Source organism: Mytilus edulis, chromosome 11 (assembly GCF_963676685.1).
Source record: "Mytilus edulis chromosome 11, xbMytEdul2.2, whole genome shotgun sequence".
NCBI classification, from domain to species: Eukaryota; Metazoa; Mollusca; class Bivalvia; order Mytilida; family Mytilidae; genus Mytilus; species Mytilus edulis.
Window position 1 is genome coordinate 50,164,832 of NC_092354.1, and position 22,700 is coordinate 50,187,531.

The window sequence follows — 22,700 nt, forward strand, 5'->3', positions numbered from 1 at the left end:
TTTTGTTCCCGACACAGTTATCGTAAAATGTACATTCTGTATCATTCGATTGTCATCAAATATTAATTTCCCGCCCATTTTTCCATATTGTAAAAGTCTACATATCAATTTAGAAGCAATCAAAGTATAATAAATCTAACACTTCAATGCTAAACTGATCGATGACTGAACTTTTTTCATTTATAAGTTTTATTATGCATATTTGATACCATGAAAAGTGACGTTTGTTTTTCGTCTCATCTCATTTTCAATTAAAGGTGTGTTTCTTTCTTTGCTTCAAAGACCAAATGTTGCAATAATGCACCATTTAAAATTCAGTTAGAGAAAGTTTAATGCATTAAATATCTATAGATACGTACATGAAAACGTCATTTTGTTATAACAATTTGAAAATTGTATGTGTACGTGGGTAACTGAAAAAAAAGTAATTTAAAAGGGGAAAATAACTATCAAATATATAAATAGGTTTTATTCATATCACTTTCCCATTTTCCTTTTTTTAATAATTTGTTTTGGAAGAGGGAAATTGGGGATAGTGTAGAAAGGTTAATAAACTTTTTATCACTTTGTTTTCTTCGCATTATCCCTAAGATACCTTCATTTTGTTTCTATTTTAATGCGACCGAAACATTTTGAATTTCATAAGCTGTCCACAACAGAATGGGATTAAACAAACTGATATTATTATTAACATGGATTGGAGCGGTACAATCATTTTGTAAGTGTTCAATAGTGTAGAATATTTATTTGTGAAAAAACAAGATAAATTATTCAAATAATAGGAATGAATTTATATGTGTAGCGCATGTAAGTATATTAGATCTACTGGTATTTACAAGACATGATCATTTTACTTCAAAAAGGGAGGGGGGTGTATATGTTTTCGCCGTACGCGTATGGTCCGACTGTACTCGTATGGTCGGGGTAATTAACATTCTGTTACAGTTTACTTTTAATACTTCTAAACTGTTCATATGGTATGACCGTTCATTAAAAAGACGCTATCATATACTTGGTAATTTTATTATTATTTATAATAAAAAGATTAGCTAAAGAAAAATTAGAAGTTTCACAAAGTTAATTTGACTTAATTGTCAAAACTATGATAATAGATATAGGAAGATGTGGTGTAAACACATTTTATACCGATGGTCATTACCGATGGTCATTACCGATTTGTTATTACGAGTGAATACACCTTATCGCTAATCCCGGCTGACCCAGCCGCTTGAACTTTTGACGCATACAACAATCACTTTTCCATTGTGGCGTCAGATATTTTGTTTTGTGACGTCAAATTTTTACGGGAACCTGTGTAATATCCAGTATGGCGGACAAATAGCGATAAGGTGTATGGCACTATGAATATGTCGACTTAAATAATTAAATTTCAAAAATTTCTTTATGAACTGTTACACAAGAAGTCACTGGAAAGTAACATAGTTTATTTAAAATGTCTTGTGAATATGATGTATTGCAGTCATTTTTACGATATTTGAGATCTAGAACTTTTTATAAACACCATAGACATCAAAATGACCAAAGACCTCGGTATCACTTTACGCAGCTGCAAAAAGGCTAGCTTTTTACTCGCAAACAAAGGTGTACATGAAAAGGATCGTGCACAACCAAGACTTGCACATGCAAAAAAGCAATGATACCGTGTGGAAGTAAATGTCACCCAAGCCTACATGTAAGAATGTAACTAGAGATGAAAATTAACTATGGTATCAATATTTAATTTTTACGTAGCTTTTGAATTATAAAATAATCATATTGTTATGTTACCATAATTTTTTTTTAGATAAAGTTTTTGTATTATTGAAACGTTTATAATGTAATTTGAAATAAATACCTATATGGTCCAAATACTCATATGGTCCGGCCCGTTAATATTCTAACGAGTATTATATTCACATGGTCCGACCATACGCGTACGGTCGGCCCATACGCGTATACGCATATGGTCATGACCATACGCGTATGGTCCAAATACTCATATGGGCCGGAATAGGTATACATCTTTGAACGGACAATGAGAACATCGGTTACGAGAAACATAATCTCATTTCAAAACTTTAAAAATAAAATCAGCAATTAATTTTACAATACATATTCTAAAGATTCAAAATTGTATTAAAGGTAAGTTGTTTAATAAGAAGACATATAACATGTGCATGTATTACAGCGAACCCGTGGAGTATTTGTGAAAACGCGGGTATATGTGGAGATGCGAGTTGCAGTTACTGTATATGTCCTCATGGTTATACCGGAAACTACTGCGAATGTATGTAGAATTGGTGCAATCCTGCATGGATAATTTCTCCCGCAAAATTTATTCGAAGCATGACATATATTCGTTATTTTTTTTTTTTATGGAAGCACTATATATGTACGTTACTCTTTTGTTATCGAAGCTCACCATGATTACGTTATGAAGCATGACATATGTATGCTGTTTTATCTTATTATTAACTGTTGTTATAGAATAATGATGTTACAATTATATCATTTTCATGGGCGCATGTAAATTGTACATGTACAATATATTCATTTTTGTTTTATGGAATCACAAAATATTTACGTCTTTTTATATGGAAGCACGAAATATTTTCGCGAAATATCATTACGATAATGTGCATTGTTAAATGTATATGGCGAGGGCAATGGGCATAATTTTTTCGACGACTTAACAAATAAATATCGCCGGGATTGTTGCTCTGTAAGTAATTAAATTAAGATGTTTGTAAATGTTGCCAATATTTCAAACTTCACGGAATAATTTCAATGAAAACAAATTTTAGGGTTAAATTATCATAAATGTCCAAACATGATGTGCTATTAAAACACCATCACAATCGAATAATGTCATTTTGAATGTTAGATTGAGTTCAGGTGTTATTTTGATAATAAAAACTATAAAGACATTATAATGCAAGCTTGCAAAGCATTGTATATAAATGACTACAGGCGCATGGTCCATTTGCATTATTTGTCTGATTTATGCATGTGCGTTAGGTTCAGTCAAGTAATTTTTCGCATTTAAGATGTATCTTGAATGGTGTGTATTTATGGGCATTTTGTTTTCTGGTCTGTGCGTTCGTTCGTCTGTCCCGCTTTAGATTTAAGCTTTTGGTCGAGGAAGTTTTTGATGAAGTTGAAATCTAATCAACTTGAAACTTAGTACACATGTTCCCTATGATATGATCTTTTTAATTTTAATTCCGAATTAGAAATTTTACCCCATTTTCACGGTCCACTGAACATATAAAATGATAGTGCGGATAGGGCATCCGTGTACTGGGGACATATTCTTGTTATTGTATCTTTTAATGTTAAATTGACCGTATTTAAAATAAAATATTTACCTCATTTTGTTGATATTACCCTAAGCTTGTGTTAAACCATCATTGCACAGGTGTAGGGGTATTGACAACTGACAGAGACTTCCCAACACACCAGTCGTCGTGTGAATCTTACAGTGCTAGTTGTCAGCTTTTGATTTAAAACAAAATAATTGATTTTATAGTGTGTTCTTCTGTTGTACACCACGTGAAATGTACCAGGAGAGGAGAGGGTGGCTGCCTTTAAATTAAATAAACCGCCACATTCTGAATGAGCCTGTCCCAAGTCAAAAGCCTGTTTTTCGGTGGTTGTCGTTTGTTCCTGTCTAACCTTTGGTTTCATTCATTATTTTGTAAATAAATTAGGCCGTCAGTTTTCTCGTTTGAATTGTGTTGAGGCCTATCATAGGTGCCTATTTCGTATGGGCTTTGTTCGTTGTTAAAAGCCGTAATGCGACCTATAGTTCTTACATTATGTGCAAGTTGGCTTTTTGGTGGAGATTTGTCTCATTATTACATCCTTTTTTATGTACAGTGAAACCTGTTTAAACCGAACCTCTTTGAGACTTAAGATTTTGTTTGGTTTTGATCGATGTTCGGTTTTATCAGGTTCACGACGCATACAATTTGATATGACAGTGCTTAAGAACATGTTTGGTTTATACCGGTTTTCGGTTTATGCAGGATTCGGCTTTGCCAGGTTACACTGCAGTTATATATTTGAGATATGTTAACTACCCATTATTGTGTTACCTTTGCGTCTAAGGATTTCTATGATTCTCGTCAAAATAAGAATTCACGCACATTCCTTTTCAACGCTTCTCAATTTACAATTAAATGTGATCTTCCAAACATACATGTATATGCATTTACCCCCAAATAAAATAATAAGTTATGTATGTATACATGTAATTGCATCTGTTGTACATGTTAAACACATATGAATTTGATTATGTTTTTTTTTGTTTTGTTTTTTGTTTGTTGTTGTTTTTAGTTGTGTGTTTGGTTTTTTTTTGGGGGGGGAGGGGAGGGTCGTTAGAGTATCTAATCAAATGTTTGATTGCTTTGAGTACAGTGGCGAATATTTCATAGTATTGTAATTCCCTGCACAATCGAACACATTTTAATTTTTATGTTACTAGAAAGAAATATGTTATGTAATTTGAAAATTCCAATATAGTAAATAATAGATTGAATGATATTTTTATACATATTTGTATTTTAATATTTCGTCATTCACCCTGAATTTGTTACCTTTGTAAGCGGATGAGCACGCTTTAATCCGCGTTTATGATCAGAGTATCAATATTCCAGAGACACATAATAACTTAAGTAGGGATAATTATGCACAGATTTATGGAATTGGGTTAATCCTCCTTTCTAAAGCATTTAATCGGTCAATAATTTCAGTCCAACTACATGAACGAGTGCATTTGCTTCTAACATAAACGATGCAAACGGCTAAGCGCGCACATGTTTTGATCATTTTTTTCTAACATACGTTTGCAAAGTTAACGTAAACTTTGACAAACTATGCACTCGCTAAAAATGCGTCTACAGTTTGTCGTTCATCGTTTGTTAGTACAAACGCTATATTTGTTTCTAACATCAACCTAATTAAACGATGTATAAGTTTCTACGTTTGTAAAAAAGTGTGTTTACCAACAACATGTGCATGCATTATTGAAAGTTCAAACAGGGTCAGTAAAGACTTATTAAACGATGTATTTGTTTCTACATTTGTAGCGTTTAGAAAACAATGTTCAACAAACGCCACACAACGCTTACAAAATTTTCGTTAGAAATAAATGCACTCTATATACATTTGTAATCATAAAGCAAACAAGTACACTGTTTAAACCGATTCATTTAAGAATTGAATGCTTCTTTTTGTAAATTTATTGGGGTGTAAAAGCATGATTGTAAAAGCGTTGACCGAAGTACATTTTGTATGAAACGCTTTTACAACCCTATAAAGTTTCAAAAAGAAGCATTCAATACTTATAATTACATTTTTTAGCTATGATCACTAAAACACGAATTTTATATATTTTATTATTTAATTCACCTGTGCACTTTATTGTTGGAGCACGTGTTATCATGTCGAATGAAAAGTTGTATTGAGCATTACAACTGCTTACGGAATTTGTGATGTGCAGTTAGCCAATCAGAATAAAATATTATAATGTAATTATTAGGATATGTTGTGATAGTTTCATTAGGATTTTCATTTAATTCTAATGAAATTTTTGCAAATAGTAAAATGTTGATCACAATGTTATACCTTTGACTATCTGACTTGTCAAGCTTTTGAATAATGCTAACAGATATAGTCACGATTATGACACCTTTGACTATCTGACTTGTCAAGCTTTTGAATAATGCTAACAGATATAGTCACGATTATGACAAAGTTTTCTCGGCTGGTGTTCGTAGAAAACACTTGTCAGTATCATTAACTAATAATATTAAACAATCTAGGCGTTATTCTTAATATTATTAATGATACTGACGAATGTTTTCTACGAACACCAGCCTAGAAAACTTTGTCATAATCGTGATTATATCTGTTAGCTATATAATAATTGATTGTATGTAACAATGTGACCGCAAAGACATTTTCTCGTTTGAATTGTCAAACCATATTGTTATTTCGGGACTTTTGTCTTTTATAATTGAATTGACAAGAATATATAAAAAAGAAAGAAGATGTGGTATGATTACCAATGAGACAACTCTCCACAAGAGACCAACATGACACAGAAATTAACAACTATAGGTCACCGTACGCCCTACGACATCGCGGGTCCGTGACTGAATCAAAGAACCTACGCCCCATTTTAAGCCCGTTTTTTTTAAATTCGTATTGTCATTTAGCAAAAACGCGCTAGTTATAAGGTGCACAGTTATTCCTATATATGGTTTCAGAGGAGTTTCGACTCAATAAAATCGGTCTCTCCTTTCAGTAGTATAGATAATGCAGTATGGGTTTTGCTCATTGTTAAAAACAGTACAGGGACATTCCTTTGTCATTTGGTCACTGGTAAATTGCTGTCTCGTTTTGGCAATTATACTACGTTTTCAGATTTTTAAAGGCTATGTTTAAAAAAAGTCGGAAGATACAGCTAAGTCTTAAATTATAGCAATACCAGTGTTTTTTTTTATCTAGTCCGTTTAACAGAAATTAAATAAACATAAATATTTCAGATACTGCATTATAAATAATCAACCCTGATCACTTTCTATAACCTACATGTACATGTAATTCGTCTTTTTCAGAATCTAGAGGACTATTGTTTGTACAACAAAATGAAAATAACGTTAAGTCATTGGTTAAATTTCCAAATGCTTAGACCGTTTTAAACGAATCACAACGTTTTGGTGTACGTTTTTGAAAATATTACCCAGAATTCATTAGATTCGAAATAGGCGAATTGTCCACTGCTATCCTATTTCCTTAATGCTTCCGTTGAGTTCTAAGCATAGCTTATAATCTTAAATTTGTAGTTTTAACACAAACAATGCAACTATTCTTTCACCACTTATTTGATGTAAAGATGACAAAAATATTGATAATTAAATTAATAGTTTGAATTATTGTAATAGAAAAGCAAGGATATAGGGTATCAATCCATGACAATATCACTATTTACATACATGTATGTATTGCAAACTTATTTTCGCGTATACTTATTTCGCGTATAGCCCTTTCTAGTCCATTTCGCGGCGATTTAATTTCGCGATTCTCACATTGACTTGAAGTTGTTTAGTAAGAAATCATCAAATTTTTACCTATTCTCGATTATTTGTATATATATTTGCGATATTTTTCTACTCGCGAAAGTCGCGATAAAAAAAATCGCTCGCAAAAATAAGTTGGTTTACAGTATGTATTGCAGAAACACAAACAACGATTGCTTTGCTATTTGTATTGTTTTGATTGTGTTTTATGTGTCTTTTTTATAGACCAAAACAGAAATTAAAAAACGCAACAAGCAGAGAAAAGGCGATTGCATTAAAATTTGTTGTTTTTTGTTGTGTTTTTATAGTTTTTATTATGTTTTATAGACCGTAATACAGCATGTGATACAAACCCTTGCCAACATGATGGTACGTGTGTAATACAAGGGACAGATGAATTTGTGTGCCACTGTAAAGGGAACTGGCATGGACTAACTTGTGGAGGTAATATCGTTTACAGAGAGACAAAAGATAATAAAGACACATTCAAACTCATGTGTCGAAAATAAACTGACAACACCATCGAAAAATAGATGAACAACAGTTCATATCAGACAACATATGAAACTAAATACTTTGCAAGTAGAATCCCAAAAGCACATCGAGAATTATCTCATGAACCCCAGAAGATAAACAGATTATGCTCCACGTGTGGAGGCAGTATTAGTATAAATTAATCCTTAGCATTAAAATTGAGCATAGCAGTGGGGAATGTGTTAAAAAGACAACAACCCGATTATAGAAAAGACAACAGCAGAAGGCCATCAATAGCATTAACCTATTTGTAGATATCTGCGACTTAGTATTTCACCAAAAAAATCTGTACAATAAAAATACTGGCATTGAACAGATTTCATTAAAATTTCAGTATAATTAACGATCAATTTTCTGTCATAATTTTTTTTATAAAAAGAGCCCTATATCTGTAAACGTAATATTGTTATACTTTTTTTTCATAGATACTTTATTTATCATGTGATTTATTTTATCAGAGTTTCAGTGTCTATATAAAAAAGAAGATGTGGTAAGATTGCCAATGAGACAACTCTCCACAAGAGACCAAAATGACAGAGAAATTAACAACCATAGGTCACCGTACGGCCTTCAACAATGAGCAAAGCCCATACCGCATAGTCAGCTATAAAAGGCCCCGAAATGAAAATGTCAAACAATTCAAACGTGAAAACTAACGGCCTTATTTATTTTATGAAATGAACAAAAAACAAATATGTAACACATAAACTCACGACAACCACTTTATTACAGGCTCCTAGTATATACTTGTTCATAGATACTATATTGATCATATGATTTTTTTCTTACAGAGTTTCAGTGTCCTGTCTACAGTTGTTCTGCTCAACTCCCATTTACCTCGTGTTTTACAGCCCCTTGTGACGTACAGACCTGTCCAAATTACAAAAACGCATTTTGTTGGTAAGATACATTTGTAACAGAATAACATATTTATATGCTTCTTAGTCATGTATATGTTGTGTACAAGATGTAAGTTTGTACACATTATAATTTGTACAGGGTTTGTGTACAAGTTATAAGTTTTTTGACACATACCATCTTGCACCAGGTGACATAGGTTAATCTTCTAAAATGTACAAATTTAATGTCTTAATTTTAAATTTATATACTTCAACCTAACATTTAGTGTTAGTCTCTTTGTCCTTAAACTGGAAATGAGGATACCTGAATAGTTTAAATTTTAATTTTATTTTTCTCCTCATACCATATTCATACCAATAAAAAGTCTTGTTATAGTCTTATAATGTTTTTGTATCAATGTTTGGTAATAGACTGTATGATGAAGTTGTGAAAATATGACTGAAGTCTGCGAAACAAACAGACTGTATGCGTACATCATCCATTTGTATTAAGCAGTTCATAAAACACTGAGAACTTGTACACAACATATATATGATTTTGTGATTATTATCGTTTTAACAAGAAAGTCAAAAGAAAGAACAACAATTGAAAAATAAACAGCAGTGTGAGATTAATTAGGCACAGCATGCTATATCAAAAAAAAGTTGAAAACTCTATTTAAAAAGATGAGGCTCTGGATTACTTGATTCGTTATACTATTAATTGAGGCTCTTTTGCGACTGGTAAAAAAATAATTGTAGTAGTTGTCATGCTCTACGCATAATAAAGAAATCTTGAAACTACTGTTTGAGGGGTATGCATGTTTGCAAGATAAGACAACCTTAATAACATGCCCACACTGTACAATGATAGTCAAATATCTAGCCTTTCTTGCTGGCCGACTTAGTATTCAAGCGCTTGTGTCTATATAATTTATTGTCCATTGTTTCTCGTTTTTTCATGGACGCGAAATAAACTATTAGTTACTTCTTCAAACAAAAAATCGTAGAAAGATAGGAGCACAAATATCATTTTAGATTTAAATCTATAGCCATACTCTCCTTTAACCTGTCTTATCATCGGTGATTCCTTGAAAAGAAGGTTTCATGTTCATATATTAGTAACACGTACAAACAAGAAGATGTGGTATGGTTGCCAATAAGTCATCTATCTACAAGAGACCATATGACACATACATATGCAATCGAATGTTGACGTACGGCCTTCAACAACGAGTAAAACTACCGTATACTACTAGTCAACATGTTCTTTTCATAGTATAAGTCTAAAAATGGCAAGTGAACCTGCACCACCAGTATATTCCTTTTCTCTTAATCGTCTTCAGGTAAGTCAACAGGAAACTGACCTTACCTCTTTGTTGTATCCGTTTATTTATTGTGTACATGTATCTTAGATGTGGCAATATATTCCCAGACAGATTCATTGCTTATATATATTTCTAGTAACAATTATTGTGGTGGATGCAATGCCTTTTTCTATACCAGCGGAAAAGGAATAAAAATACCTTCAGCACAATGTGGATGTAAGTAAAATAAAATTATCATTTATTTCGACTGCAACACTAAAGTAGGAGCAAATGGTAAACGCAACGAGGAGGAGACACTGTGAACTCATTTGATGCACCTGAGTTCCCCCGGTTTCTCTAGGGTTTCGTGTTGCTCACTCTTAAGTTTTCTGTGTAGTGTTTTGTGAACTTTTGTATCTGTTCGTCCTTTTCTTTTTTCTGTTTTGCCATGGCTTTGTAATTTTTTTCTGCGATATATGAGATTTGTAAATTTCCTTTTTGTATTTCTGCCTCTTTACTGAAAAATATGAACCATTTGAAATCACAAACAAATATATAATAAAACCATACTAACTTTATAGCATTTAAACATTTTAAGTAACAAACATATGTTTGATGAAAATAATCTTTGTTGTTTCAATATTATTTATTGTATATTTAGACATCTTATTACTGCTAAATACTGTCTTAATTATAACCTCTGCCCAGATTTTTTGAGACTGCATTTCTTTTTAATAGTATTCGTTATTTCATGTATTTAAAAAATATTTAGTTCGATGTTTTACTATTTTCCAGCAACACAAGTAACACAAGTTTCGACAGATCCATGTAAACCTAATCCGTGTCACAACTATGGACTATGTGTCAAGAAAGATTACACTTTCGAATGTAAATGTCCAGTTGGCTGGATAGGACCAACTTGTCAAGGTATGTAATATCTCGATTTTTCAAAGGTCTCTAATTCATTTCGTGTTCAGAACCTTTTCTTTTTGGTTTCTTTCTTTGGGGGGTTTAGGGGGGTGTTGGTAGGGGCTAGAAACTGCAACCTCCGAAATAAAACAACACTCGTTTGATTAGCACCACACTTATCCAGACAGCTATTTCTAAAATTTACCAGATTCTGAAATAATCGATGCCAAATATTTAGTGCCAGTCAGCTTTAAGCTTGCAGTCACTAGACCGTGTTACACCTAGTGCAGACTTTACTGAACATAAATATAAAAAGAAGATATGTCAAACAAACGAAATTCTTACATTTTGCACGGTTTTTGGAACTTTTTACATTTTTACAATATACATATTATTTATCTGGAATAACGCCCCGTTTTATCAATCATGGACTGCCCGGGAATGCAGTACCATGTATAATTTGTTAATTTCTGAGTCATTTTGGTCTCTTGTGGAGAGTTGTCTCATTGGCAATCATACCACATCTTCTTTTTTTTATATATAATGTATGTATGTATGTATGTATGCATTGTATTATATATTATATATTCTCTTCCCAGGATTACAACCAGAAGAAAAGAATTACTGTTGGCCTAACCCATGTAAAAATGGGGGCGTGTGTTACCAACAGTTTAAAAAAGACAACTTTAAAGAGGACGGTTACAGCTGTGTGTGTATGGGTGGTTACAAAGGCATTAACTGCGATCGTATGTACTTTTTTTTAATAATAGCTATATTGTGGATTCATTATTAATTTAGTATTCGTTGGATATCAATTTTAGTGGATTTCGTGGGTACATGTGAATAACGAATTCAAATTTTCAACGAATAACATATTTTCAATTGGCTGTAAATACATATATATTCAAAACCACGAAATCAAATATCCACGAACATGCAATTTTTAAGCAATCCACGAAAAATGATACCCACGAAAATAACTGAATCCACAGTATTGTATAAGTGTCTTTGCATCCATACATGTATAATATATGGATAAAAACATATGGTGTGAAAAACAAAAAACAACATTTTTTCTTGTAAATACAGTAATTGTTATAATGCATAGACATACAATATACTTTTTCTTTTTTTTTCTTTCAAAAATTGACGTTTCTGATTACGCAAACAACCCAACATGTGTAAAACATGGTGTTAAAAGCAAAGAACCACCGTATATATAAGAAAATAACTAAAACGATCTTAACTGTCCCCAGTGTACCTAAACAGGCTACAGTCATACATGTACAATAATGGCATGCTGTCATTACGATGTCTAGAATCTAACATGGATGAGGGTAACTAATATTATGTTTTTGGAAGGTTTTTTTTCTCCATACCCATAACTTATTGATTTTAAGTAAATTAACTGTATACTGCTGTTATTCTATCAATATCATTGAGCCAAGTGCACTATGTTAAATTATGTTAATTATTTTCTACATATATGTGTCGGATTTCATCTTCAGGTAATTCCTTTTTCAGAATCTAGTAACCCATGTGATCCCAATCCTTGTAACCATGGTGGAGTATGTACTAAAACAGGTGATAGTACTTATACATGTACCTGTACGACTGGATACTGTGGTAAAACATGCAATGGTAGGTTGATTAAATTAGTTGGTGGTAGGACATTCTTTAAATTAATGCTCAAAAGTGTAAATAAGAACCATATTTCGCGTATCAAACATAAAATAAAAGAACTCGCCAAGGAATTTGTTCTTGTCCCGGCTGACAAAGCTGCCAATAATACCATTCTTGTTTGACGCAAATTTTACATTGAGTTTCTACAAATGGAAATCACGAATTCACCTATATTTCAACTGACTAAATTTTTGGAAAACGACATCTGTAACAAACATAAACGTTTAGTTACTTCTTAACTGGCTAATTAGTCTTGTATGAATTTTTATTTAAGTTTCTTGTGTATATTTGGGAGTTTAGTATGACGTACATTCTCACTTAACCAACATACATTTCGTTTAGGGGCAAGCTGAAGCACGTCTCTGGGTGCGGGAGTTTCTCGCTGCATTGAAGACCCATTGGTGGCCTTCTGCTGCTGTCTGCTCTTTGGTCGAGTTGTTGTCTCTTTGACATTTTCCCCATTTCCATTCTCAATTGTATCTGTATGTAATGTTTATTGCTACTAAATACTAGATTATTGTTATTATACAGCATTAACAATGCAATCGTTGAGGTTGCTTTAACAACATATGAACCATATTTATAAATGTTGGAGAGGTGTCAAATTGACAATCATACCACATCTTTGTTTGGTTAACGTACTTGGAGAAATAGTACATGCATAGTACATGCACAATCAAGGCGACAACTTTGAAACATACAATAATAACGAACCCTTTATCGCACAGACTGACACATTCAGAAAATACTTTCTTGCTAGCTCTCTTGTAAATAAAAACGTACAAACAAAATCGAAAACACTTCATAAAGAATCGGAGTCACAAGATTTGGTAGGATGAAAAAGTGTTACGCCATCTTATAAAATGTACATGTATTGATCATTTTCAGATATCGCAAACCCCTGTGACCCTAACCCTTGTAAACATGGTTTTTGTGTAGGATCAACTGATACCGGTGCCTATACATGTATTTGTCCAAAAGGTTATTATGGTCAACTATGCGAATGTAAGTAAAATAATATATCCAGTACTGTATGTTTTAGTTTTCGTTTAATTGTGAGCATCATCTGTACGGCCATTTATCATCTGTAACTATATATTTGTTACATGACGCAACGGTCAGTTAATCATACACTTAAGAAATATGTTAGTAGATGATGCTATTTGTGTTTTCGTCAGGACATATCTAAGCTTTCTGTTTTTTGGTCTGAATATAGCTTAAAGTTTTAACGTCTATTATTTAAACATAAGTAAAGCATGCATTTAAGGAGTAATTCATGGCGTTAGCTGGATCTTTTGATAACATCAATTTTATTCTAATACAAAAAAACTTCTTATACTATAAATATATCAAAATCATCTTTTTTTTCTGATTTGTACTTGTTATGAAATTTGCTTTAACCAAAATAATATTCTATAGAAAACAAATCTTTCGGTTGTCATAGACATACTTTTAATTCCTTAGCTACTAGTATTATATAGTTGAAATAATTAGAACGTTTCCCGTTTGTGGAAAAAGCAATGCACGTTATAAACGGAGTCGATGCCGAAGCATTTTTTTTTCTATTTCAAATGATATCAGATGTCAACTGTTCTTTGAATGCACAACCTATGATCAAAGATATATATCTCTGATGTATTAAATTAGTTGTTCTATAACGTTTTACAGGGAATCCATGCAACCCATATAACCCATGTAAAAATGGCGGGACTTGCCACACTGATGGTACAAACTGGTCCTGTAAATGCCCCAAAAGATACTACGGATCTGAATGCTCAGGTAGTGATCAAAGGATTAGTTGTAAACTTTAGAGTTTAATTTTGTATGTTAAGGAAGTTTGCTGCTCAGTTTCAAAATAAATAGCTTTCCGAAACACTAGTATAATATTATATTGATAGGGGATTAGTTGAGGAATCAAAAAAGCAAAAACAAATATAGGGGTCAATTTGCTTGCTTTCGAGATATTAGCCATTGGAAATTTGGCAGGGATTTGTTATCTCTTGACTTTTCATAGCTTTATGATTGGCCAGTTAAAGTTCTCAAAAACTATTAAAAAATAAATTAGGTTTTATAAGACTTTTACAAATGGCTTATAATTATACATGTACAAGATCTATAAAAAGAAAAATGGGGGTCAAAGGCCAAAACTGTTTTAGGCATTCAAATGGATAAAACCAGAGGATTTCTAAAATCTGACAAAGATTACAAAACATAACAAGCAAACATCCTTAAGATAAGAAGATATTGTACGATTTCCAAAGACAAAGGTCAAATGACGTGAAAACTTGTAATAGAGATGATATTGGAAATTGGAAATATGTTTAAGAGACAACAACCCGACCAAATACATGTAGCAAAAACAGCCCAAGGCCACCCAGGCGTCTTCAATACAGCAAGACAATTCCGCACCAGAATAAGCATTTATATTGATCACTTATTAACAATGTGAGGTACCAGTAAATGAATACGCAAACAAACACAAAATATTTAAAAAGGACTCGTAAATTGAATTAAATGAATACATGTACAAATGTACCTTTATTGTAAGGGGTACATGTACATAAGAAGCTCTAATATCCTAACAACAAGCACATTTGCATGCACTTTGAAGCTTTACTAACATTATAGCGGATAATTAATTTGTGTGTTACCACTTGCTTATGATGAATGTACGATTAAATGACTCGTAAAGTGAATAACATGAAAGAACATAAAAAGCTCCAATATCCTAGCAATAAGCACATTTGAATGAACTTAGGGAGCTACCATTTGATTTGTATGGGGGGGGGGGGGGGGGGGGGGGGGGGCTAGGATGACAAATTTTGTCCTGCATTTTATTTAGCTGTAATCTCTGTCCTGCCTTTTTATTTTTCACTCTGTTTGGTCCTGCTTTTATTTTTTAGTTTATCTTGACTTTTTTTACCTAAATTGTCGTCCTGACTTTTTTTTTTTGGCAATTGTCTCATCCTGCCTTTCTTTTTTACTCAAATCTCCTGTCCTGCCTATTTTTTTTCAAATTTCATCCTAGCCCCCCCCCCCCCCCCCCCTAAAACTCAAATGGTAGCTCCCTTAGAAGTTCTACTAATATAATAACAGACAATTTGTGTGTTACCACTTATTTATGGTTAATGTATTACCCATTCAATTATTGTTTTAAGAGGAAGAGAAGTGTCCAGTAATACAAAGTGGTACTGCCGGTACTTGTGACGAGAAATGTAGTAGTGACGACACGTGTCCTACGGGACAACTGTGCTGTTCTAATGGATGTGGACACCAATGTATGGGAGGAGCTTTAGGTTGGTAAAATAAAATGTTTGTTTTTGCATTTATATTTGACAATGCTTGAAAAAGTTCAATTACAAAAAAACAAAAACGTCAACAGTGGAAGTGTTGTCGGCCATGTTAGTATTTGGAGATTGATCATAGTTACGCTGTCTGTAACTGTGGCAACACCATTTGTGGTAGGCAATGAGAAGCAAAATTTGCAATTGCATACATAGTATTCTATGATAAGCTATTGTAAAAAAAATCAGAGTTTTCCAAAAAGGAATTTATGAAACATACTATACAAAATTGAGGAGATGTGATAGTTTTACTAAAGACAACTATCTACCACAAACCAACGGACAAGAATGAACAATAATATAAATTACACATTTAGCTGCCAGCCTTGTTTGAATTAAACAAAAACTTTATATTTACTAATTAAGGCATCATACTAGACTTATTTTGCGCCAGACACACATTACGCCTAGCAGTGGCGGATCCAGAATCAAAATATATGGAAGGTCTTAGAACAAACAAAAATACGAAATTGCACAGCTTTTAACAACCGAATATTCCAAAAACGATGTATATCTGAAAAGTGTCGAATTGCAGTATATTTTGATTAAAAAAGTTTACGACAATACTTATGTATTGAGAACAAGAATATTTTTTAATGGATAAAATTATACATTCATTTGTATGAAATGAACGTTATCGTCTTCTGTATTTTGACAAGCATAACAAAGGAGTAGGTCCGGTAAGGGCCGATTTTGGCCTCAAATTTCAGGTTCATCTAAAGAAAGATTTTGGACACTTTTTAAACACTAAAGTGTCTATTTCAATTGATTCGATTTGTTTATGCGAAGGATTTTAACTGATTTAGTCATTAAAAACGCTCTGATTCAAGCTTAAATATGAAAATTTCTATCAAATATGCCAAAAAAAGTCACTTTCCAGATAGTTTTTGTCAAAAATGAAAGTGGCCGCATCCGTGTTCATCCTCAACCTTTTTTATGTTTTGTATTATTATTAAATACAACTTACATTTCAATACTATGAATGAACACGAATGCGGCCACTTTCATTTTAGACGAAAACCGTCTAAAAATTAACTAAAATGCTAAAATTTTGAAGATTTCAGTAATTTAGCAAGACTTAATGATGCTAGAACGCGATATTTGTGCATTGTATTGTCAAAAACAGCTCATATTTATGTAGAAGAAGCATTTTACTTTCCAAAATATAGCTGAAAGATTACATTTTCACAATTTTCTAAAACTGCTATATTTTGGGGCCAAAAAGGGCTCTTACTGAACCTACTCCTTTACACATTATTCTAATAATATAATTGTATTTTTATACTAGCTATACCATATTATGTGTTCTGTATTCATATAGCATCACCAGGTTCCTGTGATTACAACCAATGTGCTAACGGTGGAACATGTATTTATTCTAGTGGTACCTACTCGTGTAAATGTCCACAAGGCTATTCGGGAATCCTCTGTGATATATGTATGTATTATATTTATTTTTGGTTTGTATGTATGTGGCTTGCCTAAATATACGTATGCTAATTTGGTCCAAAGATATGGAGTAAATTTACTTTCAATGTAATTAACTTTATGAGTTTTTTCGCAGAGTGACAGCTCGATCAGTTCACTTGATGATCTAGAAATGATATGGCTCGATTCGAAATAGATCAAATGTATTTACTAACTTACAGAACTGGAATGAATCAAAGTTCGACATGTTGTTTAGATAAACCTAGATATAATATATTATGTTGACCTCAGCACATTTTTTGTTAAGCTTTGTCGTGGAGTTGCTGTATTTTTTAGAAAATGTAACACAAAGTCATGATTTATAAAAACCAAATGTTCAATTATTGCTATAAATGATTTATAATTATACACACACGCTCAAACTTTGGCATAAGAACGTATTTTTCTATCGAAAATAAAGTTGTTTTGTTTTGTTTTTAGACAACAACCCATGTGATCCAAATCCATGTAAACATGGCGGGAATTGTTATACATCCGGGCAAGGAACTAGTTATTTCTGTGAATGTGCCTCAAATTACTATGGAAACAACTGTGAAAGTAAGCATTGCATTTTCGAATAATTGTATTTAGAATTAACACAGTTTGTATTGTCAAGCAATCACATCAAAACAACGTTATTGTTAATTGTACTAAACAAGACATGCACCATAATAGATCCTTTTATAATTGAATAAATTAACGGGGACCTCAAAAAAGACACTCACTGACTTGTCTTTTTGAAACAATGTCAAATATAAACAAAAAAAAACATTTTTTAATCATAATACTCGTTCATATCTTCTTAAAACACTTCATGGAACGCAAGTTGCCTCATGAATATTAGCTTTCAATTTCTAAGTAGTAACATTCCAGCAGAACCTGCATATGGTGTATATATCTCACAATTGATACGATATTCCCATGCTTGCATTTCCTATCATGATTTTTTTGATAGAGGGTTGTTGCTCACAAGGAAGCTTTTAAATCAGGAGTTCCAAATGGTGAAGTTGAAATCATCCCTTTGTAACTTTTACGGACGCCATCACGAGTTGGTTGACCGTTATGGAATAACCGTTTCCCAAATGATATCGGATATGTTCCTTATGGCGTAACTACAACCCCCTTCCCTTTCATGAATGTGACCTACCGAATTAGACTGTTTACCGGATTTGTTATCTCATAATCAACACGACGGGTGCCACATGTGAAGCAGGATCTGCTTACCCTTCCGGAGCACCTGAGATAACCCCTAGATTTTGGTGCGGTTCATGTTGCTTAATCTTTAGTTTTCTATGTTGTGTCATGTGTACTGTAAATGTTTGTCTGTTTGTCCTTTTCATTTTTAGCCATGGCGTTGTCAGTTTATTTTCGATTTATGAGTTTGACTGTCCCTCTGGTATTTTTCGTCCCTCTTTTATTGACGGCTCATGAATAATCACGCTGGCTGTTATCGACGGCTAGCTTCACACTAGTAATGAACACTTAATGATTTTTATATGATTCATTTTATAATCAGGTTTCAGAAACCATTTGAAAACAGAGATAATTGCTTACATTTTGAAAGAGAAATATTTTACCCAAAAAATCAATTACCCACATTTGCATAAAGTATAAAAGTATTTAAATTTGAAAATTTAAGTGCATATATATATTATTTTAAAAGATTTAAAATATTCAGCAGACATTCAAATCTCGAACAGTAATTGTCCATTCTAAATTTATTCAGGCAAGACTGATTATGGTTATAGACTAACTGGTACATAAATGAAGGAATGGACATGTTAAACGAATAGATTTTGTCTATGTTTGTTACATTTTAGTGTTATGTCGTTGTTCTCCGTTTATATTTAATGCGTTTCCCTCGGTTTTAGTTTGTTACCCCGATTTTGTTTTTTGTCCATGGATTTATGAGTTTTGAACAGCGGTATACTACTGTTGCCTTTATTGATAGATAATTTTTATGTTTCATTGTACTTTTAGCTTATAATGATCCATGCAGTTCAAATCCTTGCAATAATGATGGAAGCTGTCAGCGTGATGGTATCTATTACAAATGTACATGTAAAACGGGTTACACTGGTCCTAGATGTTCTGGTAAGTTGAAATCAATAGTGACGTTAGGGAGCTACCTTTTTTATGGAGGGACGGGGGCGCTATGGTGAAATATGATAAAAAAAAAAAAAGGCTAGACAGGAGTTTTGAGTTAAAAAAAATCAGGATGACAATTGTGTAAAAAAAAAAAAAAAAAAGGCAAATGAAGTGAACAATAAAAAAGCAGGACAGAGATTACAACAAAAACTCTTTTTTTTTTTAAATAAGTGATTTATCTAAAAATAAATATCTAAGGAAGCTACCTTTGATTTTAAGGGGGCCAGCCAATTCACTCTGAACAGTATAATCTTCACTTGTGTATCACAATGTAGAATCACTTGCCGACAGTCGTTTAAGTCTAGCATGAAACACATAAATTTGTAATCCCCATTGACGTTTAATACTAAACAGAGGTTTGCTAAATATATATCCCATTGACTTGACGACATATTTTACAGCAATGATTATGTGTTCCTAATCATTAATGTCAGGTAAATCTCTGTGTCTTCATTCATTTTGGAAACATTGGTTTTTACATGTTTAATCTATTCGTAATATTTGTCAATTTTAGGAACAAACTCATTTTCCTTTATTCATTATTATTTGTTTCAAAGAAGCATGATTTAACGACATTTTCTATCCTAATCAATTTGAATGTAAAAGGTCAATAATCATTTCCATTTTAATCTTGATACTTTCTTAAGTCTTTGTTAAGTTGATTTGTCTGTAATCCGTGCACGTAAATCCTAACAACCTATTATTTGATACTAGTACATGATCAATCTTAAAGACTTTGGATTTCACAAATATACTTATCTTCATTTTGTGTATTTTCTTTAATAGGAGAGATAAATTCATGCTCTTCTCAACCATGTAAAAACGGTGGTACATGTCATACAAATGGAGCATATTACTACTGTACCTGTAAAGAAGGCTATAATGGAATAACCTGTAACGGTAATATTTGTATTGGATGGACATGTTAAAAAATAATCATAGATGTAAAATTATCGAGGAAAATTCAGATGGACCCTAATAAAGATTCCAATGTGTTTTAGTAGTTTTCCTTAATGACGTTATTTTGTTTTTGAAAATTGGCGTACGGTAGTGTTCAATTTTATCTTAAATCAATTTATGCAATTAAGAATGCCTCCAATATATGCCAAAGAACAAGAACAAGGCTACCACATGTCTCGAAGACTTTAACATATATTATTTGTCAAAAGGACCAAAAGATATAGTAGTGTTAAATTTTATCTCAAATCAATTTATGCAATTAAGAATGCCTCCAATATATGCCAAAGAGCAAGAACAAGGCTACCACATGTCTCGAAGACTTTAACATATATTATTTGTCAAAAGGACCAAAAGATATAGTAGTGTTAAATTTGATCTCAAATCAATTTATGCAATTAAGAATGCCTCCAATATATGCCAAAGAACAAGAAAAGGCTACTACATGTCTCGAAGACTTTAACATATATTATTTGTCAAAAGGACCTAAAGATATAGTAGTGTTAAATTTGATCTCAAATCAATTTATGCAATTAAGAATGCCTCCAATATATGCCAAAGAACAAGAACAAGGCTACCACATGTCTCGAAGACTTTAACATATATTATTTGTCAAAAGGACCAAAAGACAAACAATTGCACACAAAACAGAAACTGTTAAACTAAAGAAAGAGCAACACAAACACCGCCAAATACTATGTCATTTTTTCTAATGCTAGTTATTACATTGGTCTAAGATATATAGAACAATAATAGTAATCTTTAGAGTAAACTTTGTATTTGTATATTATTATCAGATGTTGTCGATTCTTGCTATCCAAATCCATGTAGAAATGGCGGTACCTGTACTCGAAAGCCATTTAATGAGTTTGTATGTCAATGCAGAACTGGATATACTGGACTAGTATGTCAAAGTAAGATGCTGTTTATATACATGTTGTTTTTGTTATATAAAATGTAGCTTCATTATAGTTTTTAGTTGCACGTTTCAAAAGACTATTGCAAAACTGAACAGTATGTTAAGCTATAAGACTCATTGACAGTGGCATCACTTATAACAGTAGTTTCACGATTCGTATGTGTAGTGGAGTAGGAGAAGGGCATCTTAAAAAAATACTTATCAATGTTTTTGTCAACTAGGGTGTTTTGTAGTACATTTTTCAATATATATTATATAAACCGTGAAGTCCCTTTTTATATGGTTGGCCAAACAAGAAGAACTTGTTGAAATCCCTGTTATCTTGGCGTATTAAATTAGTACTAACGAAAATGTTATACGTTAGAACAATATTTTGGAAGCTAGTAGCTTCTACATTTTATGTAATTGTTTTGGTAAATTTCGTTCTTAAGGAATGACTGCAATGATTTATCTGTCTATGAAGAAATAACATCAACCATTCTGAACACTCTGAATAATGCGTTTACTCTGACATGACCCGTAACGGTTTATATAAAAGTCTGAACCAAATGACAACAATCATTCCTTTAAATTTTATTTTTATGCCCCATGTATGGGTATTATTTTTTCTGGTCTGTGTGTCCGTTCGCCCTATTGTTCGTTCGTTCTTCCATGCGTTAATCCGTTCGTCCCGCTTCAGGTTAAATATTTTAGTAAGGGTAGTTTTTGATGAAGTTGAAGTCCAATCAACGTGAAACTTAGTACACATGTTCCATATGACATGATCTTTCTAATTTTCATACCAAAATAGAGATTTTACCCCATTTTCACGATCCACTGAACATAGAAAATGGTAGTGCTGATGGAGCATCCGTGTACTATGTACACATTCTTGTTAATTCCATGTTTTGTTACGAAATAGAAGTTCCAAGTAGAAGAAATATTCTGTAACATTATTTCCAATGGAACAGATATTACAGTATTTGTTCCTTACAGAATAAAGGGTATATAATATTTTTTCCAACAGGAACAATACAATACATTACAAAGTTTTTTATTGTCAATTATGACACCCAATAATTTGAGCAGTACAATTAAGTTCAATTTCATACAAGTGATTACATATTAATTACATTGATTATTTAACAATTAAACAAAGTCAAGTCTTTTTCAACCAAATAAATTCTGCAGAAAAGATATATATATATATATCTAGTTTTACAATATAATATAGATTGACAAACTACCGGTGATTTAACTGTATCTAGAATTAATTTTCTCTCTTTGAATAAAGTACACAATAATAAACATGTATGTTTATTACAAAGTTTCCAATGGAACTTCTGTTAGGTGGAACAATAAACATTGGCAGTTTAAGTACCTAATCTTGAAAAAAAGGTTCGTCCCGGTCACGACAAAATTATATATAGAAGCTGATATACAAAACACTTCCTGCAAATCAGAAGACGTGTTACAGCTTAAAATACATTATTTGTGTATGCAAATTAACATATTGAGTGCTTGATTTA

At 32.3% G+C, this 22,700-nt stretch overlaps 1 protein-coding gene across 4 annotated transcripts in view; it reads left to right on the forward strand.

Moving 5' to 3' along the window:
• Window positions 1–435: 435 nt before the first annotated feature.
• LOC139495749 (neurogenic locus notch homolog protein 1-like) overlaps window positions 436–22,700 on the forward strand; it is a 58,757-nt gene continuing 36,492 nt past the window's right edge. For 3 of the 4 annotated variants that reach the window (XR_011657445.1, XM_071284121.1, XM_071284122.1), the window contains exons 1-15: window positions 436–718; window positions 7,413–7,529; window positions 8,411–8,519; window positions 9,923–10,002; window positions 10,561–10,692; window positions 11,274–11,420; window positions 12,199–12,315; window positions 13,246–13,362; window positions 14,026–14,136; window positions 15,516–15,653; window positions 17,023–17,139; window positions 17,610–17,726; window positions 19,149–19,262; window positions 20,103–20,216; window positions 21,071–21,187. Coding sequence is in view for 3 of the 4 variants with exons in the window: in XM_071284121.1 (XP_071140222.1) it covers window positions 661–718; window positions 7,413–7,529; window positions 8,411–8,519; window positions 9,923–10,002; window positions 10,561–10,692; window positions 11,274–11,420; window positions 12,199–12,315; window positions 13,246–13,362; window positions 14,026–14,136; window positions 15,516–15,653; window positions 17,023–17,139; window positions 17,610–17,726; window positions 19,149–19,262; window positions 20,103–20,216; window positions 21,071–21,187 (1,705 nt within the window). In the remaining variant the exon portion in view is untranslated. Of the gene's footprint in view, window positions 719–2,188; window positions 2,288–7,412; window positions 7,530–8,410; window positions 8,520–9,922; window positions 10,003–10,560; window positions 10,693–11,273; window positions 11,421–12,198; window positions 12,316–13,245; window positions 13,363–14,025; window positions 14,137–15,515; window positions 15,654–17,022; window positions 17,140–17,609; window positions 17,727–19,148; window positions 19,263–20,102; window positions 20,217–21,070; window positions 21,188–22,700 lie in introns of all 4 variants that reach the window. The other variant, XM_071284119.1, reaches the window with a different exon arrangement.